The sequence below is a fragment of the Rousettus aegyptiacus genome, unplaced genomic scaffold, assembly GCF_014176215.1.
Source record: "Rousettus aegyptiacus isolate mRouAeg1 unplaced genomic scaffold, mRouAeg1.p scaffold_m13_p_2, whole genome shotgun sequence".
Taxonomy (NCBI): domain Eukaryota; kingdom Metazoa; phylum Chordata; class Mammalia; order Chiroptera; family Pteropodidae; genus Rousettus; species Rousettus aegyptiacus.
The window spans coordinates 120,642,015-120,662,286 of record NW_023416295.1 but is presented as its reverse complement, the minus strand read 5'-3'; the positions used below and the strand labels follow the sequence as shown (position 1 = coordinate 120,662,286).

General features: G+C 37.4%; 1 protein-coding gene across 3 annotated transcripts in view; it reads left to right on the top strand.

Moving 5' to 3' along the window:
* TBK1 (TANK binding kinase 1) overlaps positions 1-3,700 on the top strand; it is a 38,549-nt gene extending 34,849 nt beyond the window's left edge. For 2 of the 3 annotated variants that reach the window (XM_016139903.2, XM_016139904.2), the window contains one exon: positions 1,953-2,122. In XM_016139903.2, coding sequence (XP_015995389.1) covers positions 1,953-2,004 — 52 coding nt within the window. In that variant the 3' untranslated portion in view covers positions 2,005-2,122. Of the gene's footprint in view, positions 1-1,952 lie in introns of all 3 variants that reach the window. The other variant, XM_016139902.2, reaches the window with a different exon arrangement.
* Positions 3,701-20,272: the final 16,572 nt, after the last annotated feature.

Here is a 20,272-nt window from a genome sequence, read left to right as displayed (position 1 = left end):
TCTAAAGCTTGGAAAGATTCACTGTCAGAAAGTCCTGATACGATTTTTGAGCTATGTACGGAAAGTTCTAAAGTATGAGACTTCTAAAGTATTACATATTTTTAATTTAACGAATTATAAAAAAACTTGAAACAATATATAATTATAAATATTTGGAATTAAAGACTTTGCCTGCCCTTTCTCTTGCCTCTCCCTCACCCTGCAGAAGTAGTCACTATTAATAGTTTCTTGTACATGTGTGTTTTATAAGAATGGAATCATTCTGTTCATACCGGTTTAGTCTCAAGGCTATATATGTCAAGGGTACTTTTTAAAGTCCATACATATAGCTCTGTTTTTCTTATTTTTAACAGTTACCTAATATTCCAACATATGGGTCCACCATATCTATTTAATACATCCCTATTTGTTGGGCATTTAAGTTGTTTCTAATTTTTCATAATTATATACTTGTATGTATATCTTCATGTACTTGTGTAAGAATTTTTGAGGACATTGAGGGTCAAAGGGTATGCACATTTAAATTTCGATAGGTGTTGTTAATTCTTTAAAAGGTGTGTATTGCCGTAGTCCCAAACAGAAAAAGACTATGCCTTTGTTACTGCCAAATGTTACCAGTTTTTTAAATGTTTACTGATTTATTTAGTGAGAACTGATAATCTTGTTTTAATTTGAATTTCTTTAGTTAATAATGATGTCAAGCATCTTTTTATATGTTCATTCAATTTTTTTTCCTCTATTAGGTTTTAAAATCTTTTTTCTTATTGGTTTTTATAGCAATGTCATCATAATTTATCTTTTTTATAGTATCCAATTTATAGTTCTTTCACAGCTAAATCCTAAGTAAGACTGAAGATTAGCAAGTAGAAGAGACTATTAAAATATGCTTTAACAAACTTTTATACTGAATTACTTATGCCTTATGGAATAAAATCCTGACTTCCCAAAGCATGTCCAATAAGTCAGTTCCTCCTATTTTATGTGTAGGTTTATTTGACAATATATAGGTGATATAACATGGCATGATCATAACTGAAATGTTAAATGACTACTTAAGGATCTGTGCCAGGACTAGTAACAGAAGCCAGGTCTTGTGCATTCTTTCCATGTGGATATCTCACTATCTCTTCAGGTTTTTTTCTGTCAAAAATCACTTAATATCATCCTTCCCAACTCATTTTCCCTTCTAATTTTCTTATCCTCTTCAGTGAGACAACCTTTCTCCCACTCCCTTGAACATAAATTATTTTAGACAGTTATTTTACTCCCTTTCACCAAGTTTTGTAATCTTTCAAAATGTTTCCATATTTCACTTAATCAGTCTCATTCAGCTCTCCGTCCCCCCTCACATGTAAGCTATGGTAATAAACCACCACCTATTTCCTTAACTCCAGGCTCTTCCCTCTGGTTATTGCAGCCAAAATAATATTCTTAAATACTGGTCATATCATGCCACTCCCTCGGCTCAAAAACATATACACTCCTGCTATCTAAAAGGTCAAGTCTAAATTCATACTTGAATTCAAAGAATATAATGGTCCGCCCAGGCCTGTTCACCCAACTTTATTTTCCATTACTCCCTAAAATAGTAAACTATTCTAGCAAGGTTTCATTCCTTATTATCCCTTTAGTATGTCACACTTACTCCCAAATCCACATCTTTTCTTGTAAATCCCGTCCCACCAAAAGGAAATTACCAATTCTTCCTAACACTTTCTGGATTATATCACTCCTCACATTCTCTTAAATAGTCTTCCCAAGCCACCAAATTGTATTTTTTTCATATATTTATACCATCGTGTTTGTTTCAGTAAGAAATAGTAAATACATAGTTGCTTAAACTCTTTAAAAATAACAGCTTATTCCTCTGAAAAATATTCTATAGTCGTCTTTAAAATGTTGGGGGCTAAATAAAAATCTTTTGAGATTCCTTTTTTCTTCTATGTTTTTAGGTTTGGCTCCTTAACCATGGATGGTGGCCTTCACAATGTTGACTGCCTTTAGCTCTCTAAAAAGTTTGAGAAAAGTTTCAGTTTGCACAAGAAAATAGTACTGAGGCATTAAATGAATGCCTATAAGTGATCTCTTGTTTCTACAATTCAGTATTTGTGTGGTCTTGTAAATATGTATAATATTGTAAATACATAAAAATATATAAATTTTTGGCTGCTGTTAAGATGGAATTTTACCTTTTAACATTTATAATTATATGAGGACATTTGACCTCAGTGAGCACTAGAAGAAAGCCATGATTGTTATGTTGAGATATACTGATCCTATTTCTCTGACTGCCTACTGGAAACATTTTTAAATGGAACCAAAATTGGCATCCTTACAAACTGGAAGACCGTGTGGATACGTTTGTAAGTGGTAGAATGGAGAGGTGGCTTCTGTGGGTGGGAAGCAGAACCGAACCACTGTTTTACTAGGATCACAATTTTTTTTAGAAGGATAAAGTGGCATTATTTCATTTTACAAGGTGCCCAGATCCCAGTTACCCTCATATCTGTTTACTTTCAGATAAATTATTGAGCAAAAATTTTAAAGTGATTTAATTATTTAAAACTATTCACTTTTACTTCGGCCATAAGTCTAAAATGGTCATAAAAATTTTAGGATCATTTCGACTGTTTAAGCTGTATATTTCTTCTTTAGTTCTGCCTACTTCATGAAAAAATATCAATAAATTTCTCAATTTTAATGTAAAGATTTGTATTTTTCCGTGTACAACAATTTGAAGAATAAGAGTTAACTTTTGAAAGAAACAATATAGGTGTGATGGTAAATTACTCTCAGGATATTGGATGTAAGAACAATTTTTATCTCTTCTAAACCCATTAATCGCAAGTTTAGTAGAAATTCTTTCATAAATTTATGCTATACAAATCCAAAGACAACATTCTCTGAAAACCCTACCCAGACTTCTAGACTAAAGGATTATGCTCAGCAAGAAATTATTTCATCCAAAGGAATTGTTTTGGTTTTGGTTTTATGACTTATCAGATTATCGATGTGTGGTTATATAAATCTGTATATCATAAAGTTATCATGTCCTAAAGAGTAAGTAAATTTGACTATCACGAACATTGGAAAACTAAAAATGAATTAAGATTTTATTTGAAATCTCAAATTGATGCATTATTGTGATGAGAAATTTTAAGTGTCACATATACACATTATAGAAATAAATTAATGGGTTGAATGACATATAAATAAAATTATTCTCTTTTCTAAATACCTGTTTAGTCTGAGAGCATGTGACACAAGGAGGTGTTTAACCTCTCTCAATTTTAATTTTCTGTTTGTCCAACATACATGTCTTTAATTGTATCATTTAAATGTTTATATCCCTGAATATTGGGTAAAATTTTACTTAAATCATGTGATAAGTTACTATATTTGCAGATTTAGTTTTTATTTCAGTGCCCCTAGAAAAGAACACCAATAAGCAAACCTTTGCTGTGGGGATTGTAGTTTTATAAGTTATATTGGTAAAAACAATTCTATTCCACATTTAAATTGGTCAAGACTTACTGTTTTATTCCTCATGTTAGAAAACAAAATTTAACTGAGTAAATTTGAAGATTTAATTGGCTTTATTAATTCATGAATTGGGCAGCATTTCATCTAGCAAGCAGAGAGATACTCTGAGTAGTTATACAAAATGTAAACCAGGGGAGTCATTAGCAAAAAAAAAAAAGTGAAAGTTCATTGGAGGAAAAAAAAGTATTCGGGTTGACAGTGGCTTCTCATTGGCTGAGCTGTGGTGTTTTCTGTTAGCTGAATTTGTTGCTGGCCAAGAAGGAAACCTTCCTTCTGCTGGGTTAGTAAAGTAGATAATACTTCCTGTTGGAGAAGCAAGGTAGGTCTCTGCCTGTTTGGAATAATTAATGAATGAGTAATAGGGCATGAGAGCTCACTCTACAGACCTTCCCAACTCCAATTTTTATTAATTTTTATGCCCATTATAATAACATGGAAACCAGGCAATTTCGATTTTGGTATTTTACCCTCAAAAATGCATCCTCATTTAAAACATCTTAAGTCAATAAACACATGGTGAAATCAATATGCTAACCTAATTATCAGAATGACGATTTAAGTGAAACTAGCTTTAAAATAAGTTTCATCTTTAGTTTCGTAGCTTTTTTCTTAATATTGAGATATATTGCCAAAAGATGGGGATTAATGGTATAAAAAATGGTATACATAACACATTGAAAAATTAGCAGAGTTAACGCAATATGAAAGAGATTATAGTTCTAACAGTGGAAGAAATAAAAAATAAGTGCGAAGTATGTGAAAAAATAAAGTGTTTTCAAGGAAATAAAAAAAGAATTAGAGGTTAGAGAAGAAATGTGAAAAATAATCCCATAACATCTTTTAAAGTTCTGGCTTCAATTTTTTTTTGAAATTACCAAATACAATATAAGTGGCTTATAGACTTCATTCCACTGTATCAATCAGAGTGTCTCTTAGGTATAATTTTTTCCTTAAAGTGTTTCCTTAAAAATAGAATATCTTCATTAGTAAATAATCCAGAAAAAATTACAATAATCCTGAATTTCTTTTGTTTTCCCATTAATTTTTAAAGCAATAAACACTACTACTTGTGCTCTGTGCTAAAAATTAGTATGTTGTTTGGAATTAAGAAGGGGACCATCAGTAGACATAAGCAATCTCAACTAAAATATCAAAAGTGTATCCTCCCCTCAGAATCACAGCCATAACCAGAGCTAGTCACTTTTGATTTCACCCCATTCAGAAATGCATTTTACACATTGTGCTTTGTCTTTGAGGAGGATTACAGTTAAACTCAAATTTTAAAAACCGAGAAGTTCTGGGGCAATACCATTGCAAAGAAAACAGGTATTAACATTTGTTTTAGCGCACAAAAGTACCTTAAAAAGTCTTATACTGTTGTTTTACTTGGACTTCCTCCTCACTTGTCACTTATAAGAAGACTTGAAGTCCAGATTCCTCAGAAATACTGAAAATGAAATAGAAAACAAAAGCATTGAACCTAGATATTATAACTGGTAATGATATCCTTTGGGCTTTTTTAGAGTATAAATTGGTTCTAAAAATTTAATATGACATGTAAAAGCCCAGCACAAATATTTACATCAGGCTTAAGCGGGCTACGAATAAGTTTATTTCTTTTAACATAAAGAGAATGCACAAGGAACCAATTGTTGGACATAGTTTCAGGGATGATGATGAGAACCTCAGTTCCATTTGCATAGCAGGCAACTAAACATTAGTGTCTGCCCAGATAATTTACAATAATGTTAAAGTCTAGGTAAATGTTCAACAAGGGTTAAAGACCAAACCAGGATCTGGAAAAAATCGTGTTCTTTTATACATTTCTCAACTTAAAAGAATCAGTTGAATTGGGAAGAGGGGTTGGTAAAGTACTGCTAAGGTTTAAAATATATATCATTTTCCAGTGAAAAATGTACAAAGCAAATGGAATCAAGAAGCTTGTTAATCACCACTACATCCTTCGAATTGCTATTGATAATTCTGTTGGATGCTGAGTTAGTGGAAACTGGTTACTTTGCTCCTCTGAAAGTAACTGCGTTTTTATGAAGAAGGATGGTGGGGCAGGAGGTTATCTGTGCTTAAAAATTATCAAGTGTTGCATGAGGTTAGATTTTTTGAAGCTTAAAAACTCTTTCTTTAGAAAGAACATCTATTAATACAGTTTCTAGTTATAAGGGCTAAGGTCTAAAGGACAAACCAAAGGAGTGACAGGGAAAGGGGATTTAGGGCTAACAGGTGGTCCCCAGACATACTGGCTGAAAACAAGTTCACAGCTAAAGTGTCACATGTGGGTGTTACTGTGTTTTTCTCACACATGCATTCTGTCATTCCGGAACACTCATAATTCTAGCTATGGCCATAAGAAGTGACTTTAACAAGACCTTCAGAAGAATAGCCCGACTCTTTTACTGGTTTCCCAAATCACTGACCTCTAAGAATTGGAAATCCAAGTTGCTCTGGAGGCAAGTGGGAGGTAAGCTATCTCAGGCTAATGCTTCATTTCAAATACTTTTTTTTTCTGTTACTAAAATGGAGTCTCCTCAAGTAGGAGGAAAAAAAATTCTCAAAGCCTTTAAAAAGTGTTATTTAATGTAGTTGTCTGAGGGAAAATCAAGAGAAAATTTGAAGATATGGTATTCAAAGCCATGAACACTTTTTATCCAATTTTATGCTTTTTTAGGCATTTAGGTTCAGAGAAGTTTTCTTGGGAGAGATGGAAATGTCTAGCTTTAAAAACACGTAACAAATCAGCTTTTATTTTCAATGAACCTTAATTTGTAGAAATAAAACACCTCAAAATAAACAAAAAAAAAATAAGTTAATTACTGCGTGTCCTCCTCCTTTTCCTAGAAAACCAAAAAGGTTAGTGGACGTTACATGCCTTTTGTTTGGGCCAGTTCATGCAGTATATTTTAGTCAGAGATCAGTGTAAGATTTTAAGCACCTTAAATATGCTACCGCATAAAGCCCTGCAGTTTCTATCCAGTCCTGCCTGACTGGAATGTGAAAGGGTGAGAGGAGAGGGAACTAAAGAGAGCAAATGCCCTCTCCAAGTCAGTATCTGAAGCACCTTCTGCAGAGCCCGGCTTTCACCATTGTCCTCTGCAGGTGGGAGGAGTGTTGGGCATCCCACCTAGACTAAGGTAAGCCCATTCTTTCATTGTACGGTGTTTCATCTTGCAGCTGGATTATAATTATGTTTCTTTGACATCCATGTAGATCTACATTTTACATAAATGCTTGATATGTACCCCTTGTTTTAAGAGATTATCAAACATGGTCTGATGATATGATAGATAATCCTGCACTAGATCCTCCTTTAATTAACACAGAAATGTTTATGATCCATAATCACCAAAGAAGGTATCTGATTAGGAAATTCATAAAATATAAGGTCTAATACATACTAATAATCTATTTTTTTCTTGAATCAATATTTTTTTTTCACTATCAAAATATAGGGAATCTAATGTAACATTTTAAAAGTCCCTCTGTTTATGTATATAATATAATAGTGTAATTTGGATGTTAGAGCCCCAAGGGAACTTAGAAAAATCACCTTCAATCCCTTCACTTTAAAGATGAGTAAACTCTCCAGAAGGTTAAGATGAGTAAACTCTCTTAACCTTCCACAATGATTACATGGGAAGAAACAGAACTTTATCTTGGATCATCTAATTATTGGTCCATTGCTCTTTTTACCTCACACAATGCAATGGTGTATAACTATCAGGAAATGTAATCATAGAAACCCTCACTGAATATTTTATAGATAGCCCTCATCAGTGGATAATCTATACCTAAAAGTTTGATCATATATTTTTCTAAAGCAAAGCTTACTAGTATTCTTATTAGTTTGGAGATTAATAACCTGTTTCCAGCAATTATTTTACTTACAATCTGATGAAATGCAGGCTCTTTTTGAGATAGTATTCCATTCCAATGAGGTTATTTAAATATATGCCTTACAGAATTATATCCCCTCAAGAGCAATAACTATCTTTTATTCTATCTCCACTATTTAACAAAGTATTTTGTGTAGTAAGGAGTTAGCTATTTGTCTTACTGAATTAATTTATGAAGATAGCTATATGGGATTTGAATTGGGTAAGTTGAAAGAATGAATTTACTCTTAGTAATCTGCTAATTCCTGGCCTTCTGTATTGATTGGTGGATTGTGGCCACTTATAAAAACACAGCTCAGCATTAGGTCATCTCCTCAAGATTAAACTCTGTTACTCGCAGTAACCTATAGTCAATTAAAAGTTGCTACAGAAATATAATAAGGTGTCCTTAAGTACCTCTATCCCAATTGACCCCACTCAAAAATTTAAAAGATCTCTATGCAAGATCAATGGTTGATTTTAATAATGATTGAGTGAAGACTCTCAAATATCTTTATTATGTAACTTTACACAACTTTAGCTCACTCTCCTTCATTTCTTCACAATTTCCCCATCTCCGCCTTAGAGGACAGTATACCAAGATGTGAATTAGGAAGAAATATATAAAGTCAACAAATCTGAATTCAGTACCTATTTGAAGCACCTCACGAACCTATAGTCTTAGGAAAAGAATGGGGAGACATGTATGAGGAAATCTATATTTGATGGCCCGAAGCCATTTCTAGTCGAGTCAAGGGTTTGAACCTCAGCTGTACATGAACAATCAGAACTTCAGAGCATTGTAGACCGCTGTAAAGAGTACGGGACTTCAGCATGAGACCTTGTGTCTGCTACCGAGAGTTGCTTGACTCTGAACAAGTCACTAAACTCCTTGACTTTCTCTTCTGTAAAATGTAGAGATTGGACTTGTCTTACAGATTGCTTCCAGTTTTGTAAATGCCATGACACTAAGATATAATAACATAGACAAAGCAGCTGTATAGTTGCTGAAGAGAGCAAAGCGAGGAAGGTTTTTTGAAATTAAATAGCATGTCACCATGTTTTTCATCTACAGAAATAGGACTGGCATTTGTTAATTGTCATTATATCTGATAACATGTTCAATCTGGTTTAAGGAGCTTACATATCAAATGCACACATGCTCTTTTTAAAAAATATGAGATCTAAACTCTCCATTTGTAGGGATAAGCCCTAAATTTTAAGCTCCTACATATTAAAATTAACTTGTTTTATGTATAACTTGCTCTAGGGCACTTTGGAGTTCCCAGTAATCATCCTGATCCTTTAATTTTGGTGACAGAAGCCGTCTGTTTCACAGCCCAGCTTTTCATTTCTTTTTCCAAATAATTACTAATTTTCAATTGAACATTGCTCCCAGGACACCTACTTGGAGACAAAAGCTTATCCTATTAATTTGTAAAAAATATTTTTTCTTTCACTCCTTTTCATCATGGCTTATAAGATAACCAAATTCTCAGGATGGTCAGAAAATCAGAACTGGAAAATCAATGGTTATCTGGCAAGAAGTGAGGAGGACCAGCTATGAAAGGCCACAAGGGATAATGAAAATGTTTTATATTTTCATTGACGTGGTGGGTACGTCAAAACTCATCCTACTGAAATTATCCATGTTTTATTGTATGTAAGCTAAACATACAATGAAATATGTATTGTATGTAGAGTATGCTGGGAAGTTCAAAAATATATATATACACACATACACTCTGAAGAGATTTAAGACCAGGGCAACATTGTGGTGAAAGCACAGGCATTAGAACCAACTGCTTAGGTTCCCAATCCCAGCCCCAAGCTCTCTTTGAAATGGGGATAATAAACTTCCCCTGTAGGATTATTCGTGAGGATTGAGTGAGTTGATAGAAATAAGGCATTTACATCAGAACCTGGCACATAATAAGTACATAATAGATTTTAGCTTCTATTTCTAGTCATAATGGTGCATTCAAGTAAGCTGCTAAAAAAAAAAGAAGAAGAAGAAAAGAGCTGCTATTTTTTTTATCATTTTAAGTAAAGAAGAAAAATGTAGGGTTCCAGACCAGGAGCCTAGATATATGTATTAAATATGATTGTGCTGTTTCAGTTCTCTGGATTTCTATTACTATTCCTGCTAGCTAAAAATATTGAGGTCATTACTGAAAAGAACACTATAAAAAAAAAAAAAGTGACTGATTGAAATTGTAGGTGTTGGTATAGCCTCAGCAGAGTCCACATTAAAGTCTTAGAATAGATGGACTTTAAATGTCTGCACCCAGCAACAAAAGCAAAAATTGACAAGTGGGACATCAAACTTAAGCTTCTGCACAGTAAAGGAAACAATAGAGTAAAAAGGCAATCTACTGAGTGGGAGAAAATATTGACAAACCATAGATCAGGGTTAATTTCCTATAAGGGATTAATTTCCAAAATATATAAGGAACTCTTGTAACTTGATAGCAAAAAAACACAAAAAACTAATAGACTGTTTTTAAAATGGGTAAAGGACTTGAACAGGTATTTCTCCGAAGAAGAAATGCAGATGACTAACAGATAGATGAAAAGATACTCAACATCACTAATCAGCAGAGAAATGCAAATCAAAACCACGATGAGATATTACCTCACCTCTGTCAGGATGGCTGTTATCAAAAAAAACAAAAGACAACAAGTGGTGGAGAAACTGAAACACATGTACTCTTTTAGTGAGAATTCAAAATGGTGTAGCCACTATAGAAAACAGTATGGAGGTTTCTCAAAACATCAAATGATCCAGTAATCTCACTTCTGGGTATTTGTCCAAAGGAATTGAAATCACTATCTCAAAGGGATATTAGCACTTCCATATTCATTTCAGCATTATTCACAATAATTAAGATGTGTAAGCAACATAAGTGTTCATCAACAGATGACTGGATTTTTTTAAATGTGGTATATCCATACAATAGAATATTCTTTGGCCTTTCAAAAGGAGATCCTACAATATGCGACGATACAGATGAACCTTAAGGATATTATGCTGAGTGAAATAATCAGTCACAGAAAGACAAATATTCTGTGATTCCAGTTGTGTGGGGCATCTAAAACAGCTGAACTCCCAGCAGCAAAGAACAGCATGGTGGTTGCCAGGGGCAGGGGGAGAGGAGAGAAGCAGAGTTGTTAATCAACAAGTACAAAATTTCAGTCATGCAAGATGAATAAATTCTAGAAATCTGTTCTACATCATCGTTCCTATTGGTAACAATACTGAATTGTACACTTTAAAATATGTTAAGAGGGTAGATCTCATGTTATATTTTCTTAACACAATAGAATAAAAAATTCATTAAATGTTTGGGAGCCCAAGGGAGCTAGAGATGGTCATTCTTTAGAATAAGTGAAGGTGATGTTGACTGGCTAGATAGTATCCCCACGGTCTCTAGATGTATCCTGCTGATGAAAGAGGTCTGTGAACAGGGAGAAGGTGAGTGGACTAAGCCACTTTTACTCCCTTCAGCTGGACATAGTTTTCAAAGTCAAGGAAGTCTCTTAATTTTGAAAGCCCTAACCTGATAATCTGACACAGAAAAATTACATGTGGGTCAGATAATATGCACAAAGGAAGAAAGAATAGTGTCCACAGATATCAGGATTGGGGGGAATATTTTTCTCCCTTCTACATGTCTATGCTTCTGTTTTCCAAAGTTTCATCATGGTAATCACCATTTCTTGGGTGATGACTATGAGTCTGTAGCCCATCCTGCAACACTGCAAGTGTTATTATTCCTCACTCTACTTTATTTTGACCGAAGAAGGAATCAAAGAGCTCCAAAGGCTTGCAGGCTCGAAGAGGCTTACTAACTTGCCCAGGTCGTGCAGCTGAGAAGTGGCTTAGTCAGGGGAAGTGAGTTTTAGTTTCAGCTATGCTCGAGTTCGAGCTTCCCGCCCACCTTCAGAACCCTCTTGGGTCTCTTCCCTGAAATAGTGGGAACACAGCCATTCCACTTGCCAGTTGATTCATTCCTAGAAGAAAGGGGGAGTCTGAAATTCCACAAAACTCAGCTTATAAAGCTTCAACACTTTAATTCCACACTTATAAATTCTTTAGAACACCAGGAGGCATGAAAGCAAATGCCGTTAGAAATGCGTTGTGTATCCTATGACATGGTTTTCCAGACTGATCTGGAAAGTTCAGTCAAAGTAGAACACCTTCGAAAATACCAAGAAGTCTGTTTATGGGATGGATTTTCTCCAGGCTCAAACTATTATTTTATTTTATTTTGAGAGGATATAAAATAAAAAAACAGAAATTGCAACAGAACTTCTGTTCTCCAGATGGCAAGTCTATTATTTTCATCTCAGCTCCTGCCAGGGGACCCAGGGAGATACTGACAGGGATTTGCCTTCGGCTTCTTTTAGTCACCAAGGCACCAGCACGGTGGTAGGGCTGTGGTAGGATGTACTCAGAGCTTTTGTTGAAATACGTGGTTAGAATTTTTTAATCCCCTGTCCTAGTCTTCCTCCTCCTCCCACCCAGCCCAGCATGCACACAAAAGAGTACAAACATGTATGCACACATACACACAGCATCTATTCAAATCTCTTGTCAAGAACAATTTTAGGACTGGCCACGATAAGATGGTTTAGGTGATCTGCCTTCTCAGATTTTTTGCCAAGAGAATTAAGAACTCATTTGTGATAATAACTGTGAAAGTTGTATACTAAAAGTGCCAACCCAAGAAATTAAGAGACTGGCAGTCTCCCCCACTTCGACCCCCAAAATTACCTCCTTGTCTGTGATTTCCACAGCCATCCACCTAATTGATTTAGCTAAAGAGGTTGGGGATACAGAAGTTTTCTGTCCCAAGAGGGATTTAAGATGCAACAAAACACTTAGAAAACTAATCCTGGTAATCTGGTTCCCTGGGAAGGAAGGCAGGGAAACGATATCCTCACATTCATTCCCCTCCCCACTACTTTGGGCTGTGAGCCCCTCTGAGAATCCAGAAATAGTGTTTCTTCTAGACCAGTGACATTCCCCAAATCTAGGCTGTCAGACCCGTGGGTGGGGAGTGAGAAGTGAGGGTGGAGGGATGGGGGAGCAGTACTGATCATTCCAGGGCAAAGGAAGATGCCCACTTTTTTTTAAAAAAAAAAAAACTGCTGCCCTGTTCTTTCTCTGAAAATCCTTCTCTGTTCATTTGCTTGCAAGAATGAGCTTCCTTGTTCAGGCATTGCCTTATGGATAAAGCTGTCGCCAGAGGTTCCAAAAAGCTTCCTCCTTGCCTGCTCCCTCCTTGTACCAGCCAGCTGTCTACAGGAGCTCTCTGTGAAGACCAGCTCCCTACTTTGCATATGAGCCAGAGTCACTTGTAGACTAAGACCAAAGACCATGAACTAGGGATGATGAAGAAGGAAAAACAAACACTGCACAAGGACAAATGTTTTTAACAAAGTAGGCTTCGGCACCTCAGGCTGATCTCCTGCCCCATGTATACCCCAGTGCCTGAGCTGATCAGTTGACCAGTTCAGGAAGAAATGGAAAAGCTGGTAGGGGGAGGTAGGTCCCAAGTCCCACCTGGACTACTGTTGTAACTTTCTAGCCGTACTTATTTTCAATCATCCTTCCTTCCTTCATGCTCCCGGCTTCTCCTAGAGTAATGTCTACAAATGTGCTCATGTCCTACCCAAGCCACCACTGTTTTGTGGTTCCCTGTTGCTTACAACTTTGGTTTTCAGCTGTTCTACAGCCATTCTGCAGCATGAGAATGGTCCTCAGCCACTCTCATGCACAGCACACTCCCAGAAGAACAACTCTCACCACTCCCAGTGATGTCACGATGCAAGGTGTAGAGAGGGCGCCAGCACTCCAGTGAGAACCATGACTTCTAAGGTGCAAACTCCTTTGTGTGGCATTCAAAGCCCACGCCAATCCAGCCTGCATGGCCAGTCTCATCTCCACCCACTTCCTGCTCCGCATCCTCTGCTATAGCTACATTGGCATCCACATCATAGTGATGTGCACAGTCGGACACCAGTAAGAATTCAGGCATGACTTAAATGAACAAAAGGGGTCAAGTGTAAGGAAAATGGGAAATGGAGAGGACTCTGAAAAACTGGAGAGCTCCTGTTCCCGTCTCATCCTCTTCATGCAGTTGTTGGGCATCCAGTCTTAGAATTCTGAAATATTTTCATTCATTTGCTCATCAAACTTGCTCCATACCTGTTTGAAATGATTTGCACTTCTCTTACAGTACTTGTTACCATTTCATACTTTGAATTGAAGTTATTTGTGTCATTTTTTAATCTATTTTCTAAAGTGTAAGTTCGAGGGAACTATAGCCAAAGGTTATCTCCTTCTTTTCAGAAGCTCCGAAAGCATCTTTGCTTCTTTCTTCCTCCACACAACCCCCCCATCCCCACCCCACTCCCTGACCCCCATCAGACTTTTTAGCAAGCCTAACTAGCACAGACCAGGCCTGGGGCACAAGCATTCCTTTTCCTCATGCCTCTTTGGAAGAGTCATACGCATCCTTCCACTTCTTTTTCAGCCTTTTAAAAGCCCCATGTACTCAGCCGGCTTGTGATCATAATGAGCCTTGGCTGCAGAAGGGGAAAACGGGATGGCAGGTGGCTGTGGTGAGCATGGGTGAGATTGTACAGACCCAGAACTTGTTTGGCCTGACGCTGAATTTTTTTAAAGTCTATTTGCCTACTGTTTTCTGCTTTGGATTTTCTTTTATTACTGGTAGAGAGGTGAAGAACATAGAGCTCTACTTTCAGAACAGACTTGAGAATAAAGATCATTCGGTTCCTACTGCCACTGTGATGCGTGTATACAGAACAGTTGAAAAGAGACATGACATCAGCTAGTTACTGCTGTCCCCTAGGCTGCAAAAAGCCTCAGATGTGAGTGAAAGCCAGGTGAACAAGGGAGAAGAGTCTATCGTGGATTCACCTCCCAACAGCTTCTTATTCTAATTAGTTATGGAATGGCAGCCATTTCTCATGTGAGACCACAGGTCCACCCGCTTCAGAATTACCTGGTGCGATTGCTGAAATTTTGCATTTCCTCATGTCTCCAATCTAAGGATCAGGATTTCTGGAGGAGGGGCTGTGAACCTGCAGTTTTAGCAAGCTCCCCAGGTAATGCTCACGTTGTCTATCTGAGGTCTGCTGAATTACAGAATCCTGTCTTTGGGGCTCAGCAAGTCCTTCATACTCCACCAAGACTGCCAGCAGAGCACAAGGCCTAAGAACGTGGCTTGAGGTCAGACCCTGGCTCTGCCATATATTGGCAGGTAAGTGTAAAAAAGGAACTTAACCTCTCTGTGCCCTAGGGTCCTCTGCTATAAAACAAAGATGATAATGACAGTACCTATTGCTTAGGATTGTTTTAAATATTAAATAAGGTAACACATATAAAATGCAAGATTCTGGGCACAAAATAAGTGATCGGTGAACGGGGAGCTCTCATTTCCCAAACATCAGTCATTCAAAGGCCATCGTCATAATTTTTGCCATATTTGTACATAACCCTCTATTACTATTTACTTGATTTTTTTTAGTAAATAACTTCCTCTTTTTATTTAGTGTCATCCTAAGAAGTGATATCTGAGAAATAATTGATTTGATGTACAATTATATTTTTTACACATTAAAATGAATACATAACTACTGAAAATTTAAAACGCTCATTTTAGGAACCACTATGGCATATTTACCACCACTGGAAAATGCCGATGTAATCCAACTTCAGTTATGGAAACTGAGACCCAGAGAGGTTAAATGGATTTCAAAGGTCACATGGGAAATGCTGGAAAAACCAGAAATAGAGGAATTCAGGTCTCCTTCTAACTAGGCCGGTGCGTTTTGCTCCACACCAGCCTCTGGCTTTACAGTGTTCTTGAAAGGTACACTGAAATGTACTGAAAAGGGAACATTGCTTTGTTCAGCTGACGTTAGGAAACTGAAATAACCCTTCTAGATTAAACTGACTACAAAGCAAATCTCCCGTTAGCATTAACAGAAGAGCAAGTTTAAAGTGTAGCTTCACCTCCTTTCATTCCTAACAGACCTTGAGTGGGTGCTGGATATCCGTGCACAGGACAGGACCTGCAAGGCTGAGGAGCGTAACCCTGGAGTCTCCCTGTGACCGCCCCTCTACAGCTGCGACTCCCAGTGACTGGTTAAAGCTGCAGACAGAAGTGTCCCTGCGGGGACAGCAGCTAAGAGCACGAGCTTTAGCATCATGTGGGCCGGGTTCACCACTCGCAGGCTTGACCTTTGGACATGTTACTTTTCTGAACATCAGTCCCCTTATCTGTAACTTTCTTAAAGGAGTGCTGGAAGAATAAGTACTATCTAGAGAAAATGCATGGCACAGCAGGGGTAGCTTTTATTTTTACTTCATCGTGCATTTTCCTAGACTGAATTCAAGATTACACGCAGTAAAATACAATTAGCTTTTAAGCCACAGCTTAAAAGAAGTAGAGATTAGAAAATCTGCATCACTGAGTGGTTAGAACTTAAATGTCCCTAATCACGGGCGCCCATAATCCTATGTATCTTTGATACAAAATATAATTACTTTCCAATTTTCAGGAAATAAAATAAGTACCACATTAAGTTAACTGTTAGTTTTTTTCAGGGATTAAAGTTGAAGGTTTAGTGAATATCCAATTTTCTTTGGATAGGGAAACCTTTCCCTATTCCCTAAAGAATAGGGAAAACTATTCTTTCCCTATTTGCATTTTATCATTGGATGGGCACATGATGTAAACCTTGAAAATCAGCATTTTCTAATACCTAGATAGAAATATAAGTCCATCCAACCAGAGTCAATCCTGGATCTGTCAATGGAATTCTTAGGGAAAAGCACTCTGTCTTCTAGGCGTAGGCCCGGAGCTGCTGGCCCCTCATTGTGCCACCATGAGAGACCTTCCCAAGGGCAGAGCCATCAAGGAGAGAAGGAGAGCAGAGAGATGGAGATAGATCAAGAACCAATGATCTCATTTGAGCTCCTGGATCCAGCCATACCTGGATGTAGTGTATCTCTGTACTTATCAGTATGTGCGTCAATAAATTCCCTTATTGGCTTAAGTCACTTTGAGATAGGTTTCTTACTACTGTAATCAAAATATTCTCATCAATAAAATAGGCAATATGGTTTGTTTGGAAAAATACAGAGAAACCTAACCAACAAATTGTTCACCCCAAACATTACTACGATAAGCAAAGAGACGAGAGAGATCTCAATACGTTCAACCTTCAAATCTTGTGGCAATCCAGCTTGGTGAAGTTTTTGCATTTACCCTGTCACCTAAGACCCTGCGAACACTTCTCCCGGGCTCAGAAGAGCTTGACACCATAACCTGGGAATCACCACAGTCAAGATAATGAACATGTCTATCACCCAAAACTTCCTCATGCCCCTTTGTCATCCTTCCCTGTCACCCCTTTTGCTCACACCTCTAAGTAACCCCTGGCCTGCTTTCTGTGGCTCTGGATTAGTTTGCAGTTTCAGGAATATTATGTAAACGGAATCATACAATATGGACTCTTTTTTTTTGGTCTGGTTTCTTTGTGTGTGTGTGTGTGTGTGTGTGTGTGTGTGTGTGTGTGTGTGTTAAAATATACATAATATTTATCATGTTGATCATTCATAGGTTTACAATTCAGTAACATTAAATACTTTCACAATGCCGTGTAACCACCACCACTATCTCGACCCAAAACTCTTCCATCATTACAACAAAAACTCTGTACCCATTAAATAATAACTCCCTCTCCTCCTAATTCCTGGTAACCTCTATTCTACTTCCTGTGTCTATGAATTTGACTATTCAAGAAACTACATTTTGCAAACCATATCTTCTAATTTTTCAGGTCTTTCCATAATTTGCCCACAATCTGTTTACCCTCATCTCTTCATATCTTCTAATACACTTTCTCTAATCTGTTTTTTTGACACTCCATTCTCTCAACTACTATAATTATCTACACTCAATACCCACAGTTTTAGCCTTTTTAACCATTGAATGTTAAGAGTTGAATTGAATCTTATGCGTTTGCTAGTCCACTCTCATTTTACAGGCTAGAGAGTTTAATAACTTGCTTGAAGCCACAAACAGTTGGTGGAAGAGATGGGATTTGAATACAGAATCCAAGTCTTTTAAAACAATTTAAAATGATTGGTCTCAGACACAGTACTGAGCATTTGACATTGTATTCCTAAACAAGTCCTGGGCAGACTTTACCATTATCATCGTTATAATTTTCTATCCTACAGATGAGGAAAACCCAAATTCTGAGAAACAATTTGCTTACTCTCTTCAGGTGTTTGTTTGCCTTCTCTTTCTTTTTTGAATTCATTTATTTGTTAAATTTTAATTAGTTTCAAGTATACAGTACATTGGTTAGACATCTGTATAGTTAGTAAAATGATCCCCCCAGTTGCTCCTTCCCTCCCCTGGCCCTCCACCTAGACAATATATTAATGCTGACTGCATTCCCTATGCCGTGCTCCCCATCCCCATGACCATCCATCAGCTACTAATTTGTACTTCTTTAACCCTTCAGCCCACTCTCCCAGCCCCTTAACCCCGCTCCCCTCTGTCCATCACCAAATTTTCCACAATATTTGTGAGTCTATTTTTGATTAGTTTGTTATTTTTATTCCTTAAATTCTGCATATAAGTGAAATCATAGTGTTTATCTTTCTCCGTCTGAGTTAAATACCTTGTACGTCCATCAAAGCAATATCTTTTTCCATCCTCTTCCTTTTCATATGTAGGAGTCTTGTTTCTTATCCTTTCAGCCACTCTATCTTTTGGTTGGAGCACTTAATTCTTTTCCATTTAAGGTACTTATTGATAGGAATGTAGTTGTTACCATTCTTTATTCCTGTTTTTGATACATGTCTTTTCTTCTTAAAGAAGTCTCTCCAATATTTCCTGTAATACTGGCTGAGTGGTGATAAATTCCTTCAGCTTATTTTTGTCTGGGAAGCTTTTTATCTGTCCTTCAACTCTAAATGATAGCTTTGCTGGATAAATTATTCTTGGTTGTAGATCCTGGGTCTTCAATCCGTCGAATATTTTTTGCCAAGCCCTTCTGTCCTGCATAGTTTCTTTTGAGAAATCAGGTGCCAGTCTTATGGGTGTTCCTTTATTAGTAATTATTTATTTTTCTCTTGCTGCTTTTAATATTCTTTCTTTGTATTTAACCTTTGGCATTTTAATTATGATATGTCTTGGTGTGGGCCTCTTTGGATCCCTGGTTTTTGGAATCCTCTGAGCTTCCTGGGGTTTTATGTCCATTTTCTTCCCTAGGTTAGGGAAGTTTGTCATCATTATTTCTTCAAACAGCTGTTCAAGATCTTGATATTCTTCTGTTATGACAATCAGATGAATATTTAGAGACTTAATACTGTCCTATATCCTCCTTAAATCATTTTTGTAGTTTTGGCATCTTTTTTTCTTGCCATTCTGATTGAGTGTCCTGATTGGCTTTCTCATCCTATAGATAGAGCATTTGATCCTCTTCTTTATTCACTGTTTATTCCATTTAATATACTTCTCATCTCAGATAATGTGTTCTCCATTTCAGACTGGTTCCCTTTTATAATTTCCATTTCCATTTTTTTCTCTTTGTTCGAGTCCTCTACATTTCCCAAAAGTTTATTGAGCATCTTTATAACTAAGGTTTTGAACTCTGCGTCTGTTAGATTACTTGACTCCATTATATCCTGTTCTATTCTGTCATATGGTTTCTGCTTCTTTGTCTTCCCATTTTGGCTGCCTTTCTGTGTCTGTTTCTATGTACTAAGCAAGCTCTAAGTCTCCCAGTCTTATTAGTGTGGATTTGTGAAGTAAGCGTCCACTGGGACAGTCCTGAAAAGAGTTCAGCTGCAGACCAAACTTAGCCCAAGCCTCTGCCCCTCTGGGGCCACCTGTCAAGATTCAGCAAGCAATCCACAGGTGCTGTGCTTATAGTTGCCTCAAAAGGCCACACACCAGAAATTGAGGCCAGCTGCCTCCACCAGTGTGAGTCACGGCAAGGAGCACCTGACTCACTGAGGATACACCTGGATGTGGCTCGGGTGGGGCCCGAGTTGGGGGAGATAGGGTTTCAGGGAATCCTCTGGGTGGAGCAACTTTTGTTATCCAGTTTGATGACATCAGGGCTACAGCAGCGCTGTGTCCAGCACACTGGTAGCAGGGAGGGCTCAATAGGGAACAATGGAGATCGCTGGCACTTCTGTACCCAACAAATCTCCCCTTGGCCCTCTCTCCAACAATGTCTCCCTGTAAGTCCCTGGTGTCCCCTGTGTACAGCCAAATGGGCACTGGTGCTCAGTGCAAGCAGGTCTGTTACCACGAAAATCCGCTCTCAAACACGGCCCCTTTAAGAGGCGTCTGCCACGGTCACTGCCTTTGTCTCACTCAGCCACTTGGGATGGGGCAGCCCCGCGTCCTCGCCCCATCCTACCTCCCGCTGCTGCAGGGTGCTTTCTTGGATTCCTCCGTAGTTGTATGGCTTGTTCATCTAGATCCCAGGTGATTTTTTCTTGCTGCTGCTCCTTGTTTCCATGACAACTTTGATTTGCTCGCCAGAGGGATGAACAGAACCTGTATCATCTACGCCACTTTTTTTTTTTTTAATCTCTTGTCTGGTTTCTTTTATGCAATGTAATTATTTTGAAATTCATCCATAATGTATCTATCAAAATAGTTCATTTTTAAAAATTGTCGAATAGTGCATGTTTCACTGTATCAAAATTTATCCATTTCCCTGTTGATGGACATTTGAATTGTTTCCAGTTTGAAACTATTCAAACTAAAGCTACT